The 13,670-nt window shown below is 48.3% G+C and overlaps 1 protein-coding gene across 1 annotated transcript in view; it reads right to left on the reverse strand.

Annotated features, from left to right (window-relative positions):
* LOC309531569 (retinal guanylyl cyclase 2-like) overlaps window positions 1-13,670 on the reverse strand; it is a gene marked incomplete at its 5' end in the record, with an annotated part of 50,645 nt that overhangs the window by 19,527 nt on the left and 17,448 nt on the right. The window contains 6 exons of the mRNA XM_082221162.1: window positions 694-843; window positions 2,688-2,844; window positions 4,240-4,416; window positions 6,112-6,192; window positions 7,391-7,522; window positions 8,544-8,640. Coding sequence (XP_082077288.1) covers window positions 694-843; window positions 2,688-2,844; window positions 4,240-4,416; window positions 6,112-6,192; window positions 7,391-7,522; window positions 8,544-8,640 — 794 coding nt within the window. The remainder of the gene's footprint in view (window positions 1-693; window positions 844-2,687; window positions 2,845-4,239; window positions 4,417-6,111; window positions 6,193-7,390; window positions 7,523-8,543; window positions 8,641-13,670) is intronic.

Raw genomic sequence — 13,670 nt, forward strand, 5'->3', positions numbered from 1 at the left:
TATGAGTCTATCTCATATATGAGTTTCACCTTTTAAGTTGAATTACAGAACTGACAGAATTACAGAAGAAACTTTCCCACGGTATTCTAATTTTTCGAGTTTCACCTGTAGACCAGAGGCAATTGATATTTCATCCAGCAGAGCTTTACTGCTACTGAAGGCAAATGAGCATAATGGTCACAAATCCAATACATTCAGGATTGGCGCTGTCCATAAGCAATCCAATTGCAGCAAACTTAACTTAAACTTACAATAACTTATAAGTCTAAACCTTAACACTAAGTATACTGTGTACAGAACACCACACCAGAAGGAAAAGAGATAGAAAAAGAAAGAGTGAAAAACAGGCTCCTTTTGGCCCTGCTTTTATAGTCAGCATCACCTTAACAGAAAAGATAAGAGAACCAGTTTAAAGCAGCTGTACTCAGCTTCTCGGAAGGAATAACCCAAACATCAGGAACCTCCTGCTTGTTTCTTTCACAGAGAGAAGCTTCCAGAACCCTCTTGAATAAGTAGAATAGGAAAGATCTCTACACATCTGATCAATACTTTCTGCACTAAGAAATGCAGACTGACAAGTACTGTATCTTAGCCTAGTCTTCAACGCTGGCCGGCCAAATCAAACGAGTGTGATTGTGTCTATTTTGCTGTACACATTCAAATACCGGGGCTGGAGGGGCGGATCATGCTCACCTTCAGCTGACATTTCAGACATGCAGTATGGGCCCCCCCGAAGAACAACTTCTTGCAGGATAATAGCAAAACTATAGACGTCTCCTTTTATGGTGCCTTTCGGGGACGTCGCTGGATTTCTCAATATCTCGGGAGCTGTCCAGAGCAATTCTGGGAGAAAAAAGATCAATTTATCCAGAATCAACTTGATCCCCTCCCCCTCTTTCCTTTTTCCTTTCTCCTTCCGTGATGGAACTCCTATTTGGGGACTTCCCTGGCTTTTTTCTGGCCTACGTAGGACCAGTCTGGATAGTTGGCCTTGGTGAAGATTTGATGTTTTCATCCCCCAAAAGTTTTTGATTTGGGTTTCTACTGAAATGAGGCTGCATTTTAATGTTGCGTTTTAATCTTGTTGTTAAGTTGTATTTTAATCAATTGTTTTTATACCTTGTGTTAGCTGCTCTGAGCCCAGTATTGGCTGGGGAAGGCGGGGTATAAATAAATTATTATTATTATTATTATTATTATTATTATTATTATTATTATTATGGCTTGCAGGAAGGACCACTGTGTTAGACTGCAAGTAGTGAAGTCTCTTGGCACCATTAGAGACTAAGTCCCTATCTGTACCGAAGAATTTCATTAGGCTTTACCCCCCAAATTTTTACTGTCATGACTTCCTTAAAGAATCCGAGCGACTGAGTTCTTTTAGGTGAACTCAGAGCTGTTAACAACACAGAAACAGAAAATTGCCAAGCAACACGACACATTACAGTACTTGAATAAGCAGTTAGATCAGTGGTTCTAAAAAAAATAATTCTCACCACACCCTTTGAGAACCACTGAGTTAGATGAATGAATCAGTAGTCTGATTATTGGCTCAGCCTCTCCCAAAGGCCTCCCTAACTAGCCATACAGTGATGGGTCCCTGCAGGCTTCTCTAGATAGGGAAAGTCAGACTGTCTGTGCCACCACCGAAAAGGCCCTGTTCCTTGTGCTGAACCTCAGCTGACGGGGAGGCCTGACCCCAGAGGTCAAAGAGAGCCTGTGGAAGGGGACCCAGAAGAGAAAGCGATCCTTTAAGGTTCCACATCCTAAGCCAAATCAGGGGTGGGTGGCGAACCTCAGACCCAGGGGGCAAATGTGGCCCTTCAGACCTCTCCTTCTGGCCCTTGATAGTGTCCTCAGACCACGACCTCTCACCTCAGCCTACATCCATCACCGGCCTTGCTTCACACTCACCTTGAGTGTTTTTGCCTTTACTTCAATATGTCACTGAACTCTGAAAAAATGCCCTTGTTTGCCTGGGTGCAGGACAAAGAGGAGTGTGTTTGTGGAAATCAGCCGATGACATTTATATTCCTTGCTCCACCTACTTGTGCCTCTGGCCCTATCCTTCATGTGGCCCTTGAAGGCTGCTCAGAAGAAGATGTTGCCCCCAGGCTTAAGAAAAGGTTCTGCGCCCTTGATTTTGAGCTATTAAGGGAGAAATGAACATCTTGAATTGAGCCTGAAAATCAGTGGGTAAGAAGTGCAATGGTGCTGGTCGCATGGACTGCAAGAAGATCAAACCTCTCCATTCTTAAGGAAATCAGCCCTGAATGCTCACTAGAAGGACAGATCATGAAGCTGAAGCTCCAATACTTTGGCCACCTCATGAGAAGAGAAGACTCCCTGGAAAAGACCCTGATGTTGGGAAAGATGGAGGGCACAGGGAGAAGGGGACGACAGAGGATGAGATGGTTGGACAGTGTTCTCGAAGTTACCAGCATGAGTTTGACCAAACTGCAGGAGGCAGTGGAAGACAGGAGTGCCTGGCGTGCTCTGGTCCATGGGGTCACGAAGAGTCGGACACGACTAAACGACTAAACAACAACAAGAAGAAGTGCAATGCAATGCGGATAGAACTACTGTAGGGTTATGGATGGGCAGCATCATTTTGCATCAGCTGAGGTTTCTGGACCCTTTCCAAGGTCAAAACCACAAACATACAGAGCATGACAATTACTCCTTACCTTCTGCCGGGGGCTGAACGCCTAAGTCACTCAGTGTCGCCAGGAGCTCGCCATAGCTGTAGTCGGTGATCTTCAACATAAACCGCCCGTCCACAACGCAGTTGCGAGACTTGAGACGTCCGTGGGGGATCTCCTGGTGGTGCAAATATTTCATTCCCTGAAAAGTAGAGGGATCAAATACTTCAGTTTGGGCATCTCCAGAGCTGAGGCACATAAACCCCAGTTAAAAACCTGCCCGGTCCAGCACTCTCTGCCGGCGAGATTCAGAGCTCGATGGTGAAAGCTGGTGACTGCAATTTCACTGTGTTTAGCTTGTGGTTTCCATTTTTAGCTGTTTGGGCTAATCTCTCGAGACAGAGCTACCCTCCCTGCCATGGACCGACCTAGCCTCCTTGAAGTTGCCCTGGTGCGATCAAGACAGGACTTTGGGGCAGTTGTCTAGGGGCTCAGTCTTGGCAGCCCATCAGCGATTCCTCCTTGGCCATCTCCCACTGTTGGAGATCAGAGGTATGTGTGCTACAGACCTCTGAGACACCCCCTAAATTAGCCTGCAGTTTATCCGTCCCCACGATGCATAAAGGTAAAGGTAAAGGGACCCCTGACCATTAGGTCCAGTCGTGGCCGACTCTGGGGTTGCAGTGCTCATCTCGCTTTATTGGCCAAGGGAGCCGGCGTACAGCTTCCGGGTCATGTGGCCAGCATGACTAAGCCGCTTCTGGCGAACCAGAGCAGCACACGGAAACGCCATTTACCTTCCCGCCGGAGCTGTACCTATTTATCTACTTGCACTTTGACGTGCTTTCAAACTGCTAGGTTGGCAGGAGCAGGGACCGAGCAACGGGAGCTCACCCCGTCACGGGGATTTGAACCGCCGACCTTCTGATTGGCAAGTCCTAGGCTCTGTGGTTTAGACCACAGCATCATCCGTGTCCAGCGCCACCCCACGATGCATAGCAGGGTGCTTATTCCATTGACAGAGTTGAAGTGTGATTCATCTAGCACTCATGACCTTTGGATACAAAGGCTTTTATCCAAAATTAGTCATACTCGGGGGGATCCACTGAAATGAGTGGACATGAATAACTTAGATCCATTCATTCCAATGGGCCACAGTTAATTAACCCAGTGCACTAGTGGAAACCAGAGCAAGAATTTCTACTAGTGCATTGGGGCTTTCCCTACTTCTCTACCCACCTGCGCCCCCTGTGCCTCCCCCAAATCCATGCTGGAGGGGCAGAGGAACCCTCAGAATAGTGTGCAAGGAAGGGAAAGGGGGATGGAACAATTACCGAAGCCTGACGTTGGATTCCACTGAAAGCATCTACTAAAAGCAGGACTTAGTTGGATAAAACTCAAAACGTCTTGAGTTGGCTCTTCATAAAGGACCTTTTTAATTCTTCCAAGGATCTGGCCAGAACCCAAGGCTCATTTTCAGAGCTGAGGACAATATGACAGCAAAGATTCTCTCCCTTTGTATGACCCATTGAGCTCAATTTTGCATTTTTGATAGAACATCCTTCCTTTTCACCCCCAGAATAAGAAGAGAACTTACTTTAATTAAGTCCATCAGAAGAGATGATTTGAACATCCAGTCCAGCTTTATGTTTGTGTTTTGCAGCAAATCCTCTAGGCTCCCTCTGGAGCAAAACTCCATCACGATGGCAGAGAGACCCCCATCAGATAAAAGGCCTAGAAATGGGTTCACATTTTCATGGCGTACATCCTTCATCTGGGGACACAAGGAGCAAATTGCAAGAGAGATTGAGGATCTCTGACTTTCTTTTCTTTGATACTCAGGTTGAGATGCCCACAAGCAAAATAAAGGTATCATCATGTCAGATATGAAGACTGCAAGGATGCAGAATGCAGGTTGCTCCACAATTATTCTGTAAAGTTTTAAGGGCACTTCTGGAGTTGCATGCAATATTTATTTTGTTGTTTATTCCACTTGCTTCCCACCTTCCCATTTCAGAAAATCAGCAATGCATAATGCAAGTGAACCAAAACTGCACAAAATAACAATGCAATCAACCAACAGAAAATTGAAAGTTAGTCCCACTGTCTGCTGATGGCAAATGATAAACTTGAGTGGTCACGGCACAGACTAAAGGCTGGCTGCCCTCTTTGCTGCTCTCAGTAGACCAGGTCAAGTGTCTGCAGCATGGACCTCCTCTAAGACCCATCTCTATAGCTAATTGTCAATTCAAAGATGGGCTTGGGTAATGTTTTGGAGCTGTTAAATTGGGCAGAGAGATAAAAATAAAATAAATAAGATGCTGGGTTTGCCCCATTGAAAGTGTTCACTGCAAAATAACCTGCAGCTTCTGAAAATGCCATTGCATCTTAAAAAGCAGAGACATCACCTTGCTGACAAAGGTCTGTATAGTTAAAGCTCTGGTTTTCCCAGTAGTGATGTATGGAAGTGAGAGCTGGACCATAAAGAAGGCTGATCGCCGAAGAATGGATGCTTTTGAATTATGGTGCTGGAGGAGACTCTTGAGAGTCCCATGGACTGCAAGAAGATCAAACCTCTCCATTCTGAAGGAAATCAGCCCTGAGTGCTCCCTGGAAGGACAGATTCTGAAGCTGAGGCTCCAAGACTTTGGCCACCTCATGAGAAGAGAAGACTCCCTGGAAAAGACCCTGATGCTGGGAAAGATGGAGGGCACAAGGAGAAGGGGACGACAGAGGACGAGATGGTTGGACAGTGTTTTCAAAGCTACCAGCATGAGTTTGACCAAACTGCAGGAGGCAGTGGGAGACAGGAGTGCCTGGCGTGCTCTGGTCCATGGGGTCACGAAGAGTTGGACACGACTAAACGACTAAACAACATTATGTGTGGGAGTTCTTATTTCAGTTTATTGGAATGAGATCTTCCTAGCCATTGACTCAGCTGAAGCAGTGGAATGTTTATGAACATTCTGCTGTTTTGAGGTGGTTAAAACTCAGTTCCATAAAGTATAGGGATAGAGTGTATGGTGTTGTTTTAGTGGGAAAGCGAACACAAGAGGATGAAGGACATGCAGGCCTTCTCCATGAATACACCTTCTGCTGCCCCTGCAACAGACACCCCTCCCCATCCATGCATTGCTTCCATGTGGCAAAGAGCTCAGAGTTTTACCTTGTCATTGGGCTAGTGGAGCTCTAAGCATGGATACCAGAATGCACATAGAGGTGTTTTGCACACTGGCTGAATGCACAGACTGGGTAGAAGTGTTTCTACTGTGAGCAGCTGGGGCAGGGCGGGCATAGACATAGCATGCATCTTTATTGGGAGTGGGACTAATCCTGTGACCCCTCCTTTTGCATTTTTTCAAAGCATTGGGGGAAAGTGTTATATGAACCTCCTTGAGAGCAGTCACGAAAGAGACACAGAAAATATGCAGTTCTGTGTATACATGTGAATCACCATAACAATCCCTACCTGGCTTAACAAGCTGGCAGTCCTCTGTCTCAGGTCACTGGTTGCTCCAGATTCCAGCTTCTTCAGCCATACCCAGTCGCCCTGGCCAGAAAAGGTATTAGTAAATGATTAAGAAAGGCCCTTGGCTAATTCTAGAATTGAAACACAGGTATGCACCCTTTTGCAATGTTTACAAAACATCATGTTTCACATTCACACATTGCGTGTTTCCAGATTTCACAAATTCCAAATGGTTAGGAGCTGATTTGAAAATAGGGGGTTGTTGCTTGACAATATATCAGAATCAAAATTGTTTTTCAGATATCGTGGTGGAATGTCTGAAGGAGTGTTCGTTTTGGATCCTTGATTAGCTAGATTCATTGATGAGAAGAAGACGAAGAAGACGAAGAAGACGAAGAAGACGAAGAAGACGAAGAAGAAGAAGAAGAGGAGGAGGAGGAGGAGGAGGAGGAGGAGGAGGAGGTGTTTGGATTTGATATCCCGCTTTATCACTACCCTAAGTGGCTAACAATCTCCTTTTCCTTCCTCCCCCACAACAAACACTCTGTGAGGTGAGTGGGGCTGAGAGACTTCAGAGAAGTGTGACTGGCCCAAGGTCACCCAGCAGCTGCATGTGGAGGAGCGGGGAAGCGAACCCGGTTCACCAGATCACGAGTCCACCACTCTTAACCACTACACCACACTGGCTCAGCAAATAGCCAATTCACAAATCATAGAACTGCAGAGTTGGAAGGGACCCCTAGGGTCATCTAGTCCATTCCCCTTGTGATGCAGGAAACTCAACTAAAGCACCCATGACAGATGGCCCTCTGAAACTAAAAAAGTCCCTGCAGAGAAAATCTCCCATCCCTTCTCTTTGCTTCCCTTCACCTAAACTTTGTTTCCCTTCATAATCTCCCCTTCCCCCTAGGATGAGTGTAACCTTTCACTTGCTACCCAGGAACCAGGCAGTGCCTACAAACAGGCTGCAAGTATTCACTGGGAAAGATGTTGTGACCAGTATGTGGTTCCTGATTCTGGGATCACACGATTCCTGCATTTCAGGGAGTTGAACTATATGACCCTTGTGATCCCTTCCAACCCTACAATTCTACGATTCTATTCCTCACCAGGCATAATTTTATACCCATTGTTCTATGGCCATTTGGAGGGACTAACGCATTTCTAGGGTCATTCTATGTCATTTTAAAAATATGTCTTAACAGCATCACTTTGGGATCCCGATATACCCACCCCCTAAAAATCCAAGAACGGCTAGATTTAATCAGTGTTCCACTACCTTGTATATTGCCACATTGGAGGTTTCATATGTCACAGCTGTGCTTTTCACCGACAAAGAATGTGTGGCAGATCTCAGGCTTCGAACTTCCAAGTTGCTCTTAGAATCGCTCAGGCTATCCACCGCCAGTCTCTGTGAGTAGGAAACACAGCCAGGGACGAATCAAGGAGAACATCCTACTGATCAAGGCGGAACATCTCGTTCAGATTCAGTGTTGACACAATGGCAAGTCAGATGGCTAGTTGACGTTTCTCCCACCTCAAAGTGCCATGATTTTCAGTGCAAAAAACCCACGACCCCTGGACGGTTAAGCCCAGTCAAAGGCAACTATGGGGTTGTGGCACTCATCTCGCTTTTGGGCCGAGGGAGCCAGCGTTTGTCTATGTTTCTAGGTGATGTGACCAGCATGATTAAACAGGTTCTGGCACAGACACTTCTGTGACGGAAACCAGAGCGCACGGAAACACTGTTTACCTTCCTGCCGCAGTGGTACCTATTTATCTACTTGAACTGGTCTGCTTTTGAAATGCTAGGTTGGCAGGAGCTGGGACAGAGCAACGGGAGCTTACTCCATCGCGGGGATTTGAACCGCTGACCTTCTGATCGGCAAGCCCAAGAGGCTCAGTGGTTTAGCTCCTTCTCATGAGTTATCTTTTCAGCTAAATGTCCACCCACCTACTCCCCCCATGCAAACTGCCCATATGACACCACAATCTACTCAGAATTGTTGGAGAAGCTGTGGGGGGAAAAGGCACTTTTTCCACATATGGTGGGACTGCCCCCAGATATCTTGACAATGGCTTATCAAGAAATGGCCAAAATACTCAGTTATCCCATTCAAACTTCCCCACAGCTTTGTTTACTAAATCTGTGGAACAATCAACTGAAATATTTCAGCTCTCAGGAACTTTTGTCAAGGGGGATGGCAGCTGCCAGAAGTCCAATTGCTCCCAAGTGGAAAATCTTGCAGGATTTGAAATTTTTGCTTTGCTATAAAAATATGTGCAGTTAACACTTAGCTGAAAAGATAACTCATGAGAAGGAGCTCCTGTGACGGTGTAATGAAAAATGGTGGGAGGAAACTCCTCCCCATGAACAGATTTCGCTTAGGTGCAAAGTCAGTGCCAGCTGTTGCATGACTTGGATTGCCTACCATTCTGCTGAGTTTGGTGTTGACGAAAGTGAGGTCATCCAGAGTCAGCAGTAACTTCTTAGGCCCTTTGATGACTTGGTGATAGAGGGTGCTGTGCCTGAAAAGGAGCCAGGAAAGCATCGTTATATTTTGTAACTATCTATACAGATCATAGCAAATCACGCCCACTTTACATGGGTCTGCTGGAAGGTGTCTGGTAGGCAGGTGGCCAGTCAAATTATGGAACCCTAGGGGTGAACAGAGTCTATAATTCAGGATAACCATCTTTCAGTTGGGGTTGGGTGGACTTTGAGGTCTTTTTTTGGTGAAAAGCGGTACATAAATACTGGAAATAAATAAAGTAAGTAAGTACGTAAGTAAGTATCAGGAGTCCAGGTTCCCCACTTGATAACACAGTAAGCATAGGTAATTAAAAAGGAGGATTTATTGCAAAAACAAACAGATAGCTCTGGACAGCTTCAACCAAGCCTCCGGCATCATTACTCAAGATGACCCTTCTGAAGACTCCTTCCAGAGATGACAGAAGATATTGAACTTATGACCCTTACGTCTCTTGTATTGCTTTCTATCTAACAGCCCTTCCATTTGCCGACTCTTTGGACTGAGTGGATCACCTCCAACCTCTTCCTGTTCTGATAGGCTGTTCAGGCCTTTTTGTGCTTTCTGTGAGCTTTGGCTGTGTTCTAGCCTGCTCTCAGCTACTGCCTTATCAGCCTGCCCGTCAAGGTCAGGAAGAGTCAGAGTCTGCAGCTGCTGGCTCTCCCCTGCCTGACTAACATCTGAGTCTCCCTGTTCCTGGCTGCTTTCTGCAGTTGACTGCAAACCTTTGCTTGGAGCTGGCTCATTCCTGACGTAAGTAAGTAAGTAAGTAAGTAAGTAAGTAAGTAAGTAAGTACAACAGCCTGGAGTGCAAAAACTGAGCCTTGCCTGTAGATAAACAGATGGGAAAGCTTCAGATGCCTAATTAGAGCATGTTGCTCTACTTTAGTTCCACAACAGCATAAGATTGCCCCCCTCCAGATGGCAATAATGGAAAAACATTGGGGAAGCATTGCAGAACAACGATTAAAGTGGAATGATTGCACAACAACTAAGGAAGTGCGGACGGCCCAGTACAAATCCATCACAAATGCACTATTATTGTATCAATGATGCAGTATGATTGCTTCTTATGTGGGGGTCCAGGGAAATGTGTATATGCAAACCCTCGGAATTAAACCCCACGAGAATATCCCGGGACAGAATCAGTACACCATCTTCAGATGTCCTGGGATGCTCTCGTGAGATCTCATGGGGCCATCTGAGTTCCTGCAAGATCTTCAATAAACCATTTCCATTCTTTTATTAAAAGTTTGTTATTCTGATTGTATGTTTCACCATTTCTGCATATTCCAGAAGTTTTTGAATCCACTATTCCTGTGCTGGGACTTCTGCTTCTTTCCATTTTGGGGCAAGTAACATTCTTGCCGCTGTAGTCGCGTACATGAATAAGTTTCTATACAGTTTAGGTAGTTCTGTCCCTATAATTCCCAAAAGAAAGGCTTCTGGGCTTGTTTGTTTATTTTTACAAAGGTTATTTTAAACATCCTTTTCAATTCATTATAGATTTCCCATGGGAAATTGTTTCCCATTCTGGGTAACAGGTAAAAGCTAAAAAGGTAAAGGACCTGTGGACGGTTAAGTCCAGTCAAAGGTGACTACGGGGTTGCACCACTGATCTTGCTTTCAGGTTAAGGGAGCCAGCGTTTGTCCACAGACAGCTTTCCAGGTCATGTGGCCAGCAGGACTAAACCGCTTCTGGCGCAATGGGACACCGTGACGGAAACCAGAGCACACGGAAACACCGTTTACCTTCCTGCCACAAAAGGGTCCTGAGTTGAGGGAGCTTTTCCTTCTCTCCTTCCTTCCCTCCCTCCTCTACACCAGTGTTTCCCAACCACTGTTCCGCGGCACACTAGTGTGCCGCGAGATGTTGCCTGGTGTGCCGCGGGAAAAATTAAAAAAATTCGAAAGATTTTTTTTTAAAAAAAGTCAAATTTTCGATTGGGGTGCCGTCACTAGATGACCCCTGGGGTTCCCTCCCTCCCTCCCGCTCTGCGCCTCCCTCCTCCTCCTCCTCCTCCTCCGGGGAGGCCCTTCCTGGCTCTCGGCCAAGGCTTGGCGGCTGCCACTCACTCACTCGCTCGCCCACCCGTCCCTCCATCCCTGCACCCGGCCTCTCCCCCTCCGTCCCTGGCGCGGGGGCTGCCGGGATCCGTAGTCCCCTCGCCCTTGGGCTCCGCGCCCACGCGGGGTGCGCAAACTACATTTCCCAGCGTGGCTTGGCGGGCCGGGCGTTTTGTTTGAAGCACTCTTCTCCCGGCCATGGAATGAGCGCAGCGGCGGCGGCCGGGCGGGCAGGGGCTCTTCCGCGCAGACCCCGCGCAGCCTGCCTGCGCCCCCGTGGAGATCGGGCGGCAGGATGGAGCCCAGGGATCCCCGCGGAGGCGGAGCGGCGGAGGTGGAGGCTGCCCCCCAGGTAGGGCTGCGTCGGGGTTTTTTTATTTTCGTAATGCTGCATCTGCGCCGGAGGGGACGCATCGGACCGCGGGGAGACCCCTTGGCGGGCGTGCAAGGCAATGCATGCGTGCAGGCGTTGCATGGAGTGCAGTGCAATGCAATGGCAACGCGGCGCCCTGCATGCATGCATGCAACTTCCACCGGCGCTCCGGACTTAGCAGGTGAGGGGGGTCCCCAGTGGGCGGCAGAGAGAGCCGGGAGGGTGAAGGGGAGCCGGGGGGGGAGCAGCGCTGCTCCCCGAGCCGAGCCCGGGGGGAAACTTCGGCGTCGTTGTGCCGGGTGTTGGAAGCGGAGGCTGGCGGGGGCCCCTCACCTGCAAAACCTGGTCGCCTCTCATATATTTCATGCATTGCATTCATCGCCCGCTTTCTCCTCCAATGAGCTCCCGGGGGCACGCGTGGTTCTCCCCGTGTTATCCTCGCAACAACAGCCCTGCGAGGTGGGTCAGGCGAGTGGCCCAAGGAAGCACCCAGGGATTGTCCTGGCCAGGTGGGGTGATTTGAACCCTGCTCTCTGCCCGGTCTTCGTCCTCATTTAGCCCCCACATGTGCATGACTGTGCATGACTGAGGTTTTCCCCCCTCGTCTTGGCTATGGTGTGAGTCTGTGCTGTTAATTAATGGAGTTCTGCCTTCGGAGAAGATGAGCCAGCCCTCAAGGAGGTGATTATGTAATTTGCTAGCAATTCATGTCCCTCCCGGCGTGACGCTGCGCGCTGACGTCACGCGGCTGTAATGGTGGTGTGCCTCGAGATTTTTTTCATGAAACAAGTGTGCCTTTGCCCAAAAAAGGTTGGGAAACACTGCTCTACACGTTTGCCTCCTTCCCATCTTCTCCCTGCCTGTGGCCAGCGCCAGACACTGCTCTGTGGGGCTTTCGGCATGGCGCCTCCTCCTCTGAGGAGACCCGAGAAGACTCCCGAGTCAGCGGAGGGTGGCGGACCTGCTGGTGGGTTCCCCTGCTGGGCGGGCGCTGTGGTGCATGGCGCCACTCAGCCAAATGGAAAAGATAGCTCTGAGTACCTATTTATCTACTCGCACTGGTGTGCTTTCAAACTGCTAGGTTGGCAGGAGCTGGGACCGAGCAAGAGGAGCTCACCCTGTCCCGGGGATTCAAACCGCCGACCTTCTGATCAGCAAGCCCAAGAGGCTCAGTGGGAGTTGCGGGTTCCTACCTACCTCATGTCATTATCTCAATTCATAGATCAAATCCAAAAGCCAGTCACCCAATTACATGACCCAGATCAATTTCGCCTCCACCCGTGGCTGATGAAGATATCTGAGTCATTCACTTGAGCAGGCTATAAGGACCAGAATGAATGAATGTGGAGATGTCAGAAGGTCTTAGGACAGCTTTGGTCATCTTGGTGCAGGTGGAAGGCTGGCAGGTTATCCCTCCCAGGCCCAGACAGAGGGGGGGCCATATGGGCTACTTGGCCCAGGCCTCCGATTCCGAAGGGGGCCTTGGTCAGCATATTCACAATCCTTTTCCCTATGTATTTTTAAAAAACACTATTGTATATCTATATTTTCCATTTTGTCTTTATATGCCAATACGGTTCAAGCCTTGAAATAAAATCATTTGTCAGCATAATTTTTGTGAAAATCATTTATATACTTACCTATTTATAAGACTTCAGGTACCCCCAGGGTAAAAAAGGGGGGCACATTATCTACCTGGCCCGGGCCTTTGCCTGGCTCTGCAAGGCCCTGATCCCTCCTGTAAATCAGAACGTGATTTCGTAGTTCCCCAGAGAGCATCTGATCTGCATTGTATTGACTCTGGACGCAAGCCTCTTTCTGGCATGCTGGCCGGACCACCCTCACTCTGAACAAGCGCGCACCATTCTTGGGCCAAGAAGCAACAGCTGCAACAACAGCAACACCTTCTGCACACACCCTACATTTCGTAACCATCACCGGCGGTGGCTGGACAGGGCGGGAGACCGTGATTTCCCAAGCTTCACGCAAAGGCGTATTTATGTACCATGATACTTTACCAAATTTGAGGCACTCGCTGTCAGAGACTGGCTGGAAAACAAGGAGTGGTGTGAGGCACCAGACGTGGAACCCCCCCCCCAAGGGAAACCCCAGAGGCAGAAGGCTCAAGGGAACCCCCAAGGGAACCCCCAGAGGAGGAAGGTGGGGCATCGAGGAGAGGTCAGAAGTGGAAGATTGGGAAGAGGTGCTAGGTGCTAGATGCTGATGGGGAAACAGGGCTTAGTGAGCAGGAAGAGCCTGTGACAGGAAGCAGTTCAGACCCTGACGCTGAAACAGAGGAGGGTCAAGGGACTGCTGGAAAACCCAGGGAGCTGCACGGTCCAGGGAAAAACAATGCTGTCCAGGGTTGTAAAGACTGCGGAATGAATAATTGTGTGCACTCTTCCCACCTTGGATCAAATCTATGCTTCCAGGTGCCGTAAGAAAGCGGCAGAGATAGCGCAGGATAGTGCGCACCCCGGAAATGATCTCTTTCAGCTCCTGCCTTCTGGAAAAAGGTACAGGGTTATAAAGACTAGGACTAGCTGCCTGAGAAACAGTTTCTATCCAAATGCGATTTTGGTTTTAAA

This window comes from Podarcis vaucheri, assembly GCF_965113315.1.
Source record: "Podarcis vaucheri genome assembly, chromosome: 4".
Lineage (NCBI taxonomy): Eukaryota > Metazoa > Chordata > Lepidosauria > Squamata > Lacertidae > Podarcis > Podarcis vaucheri.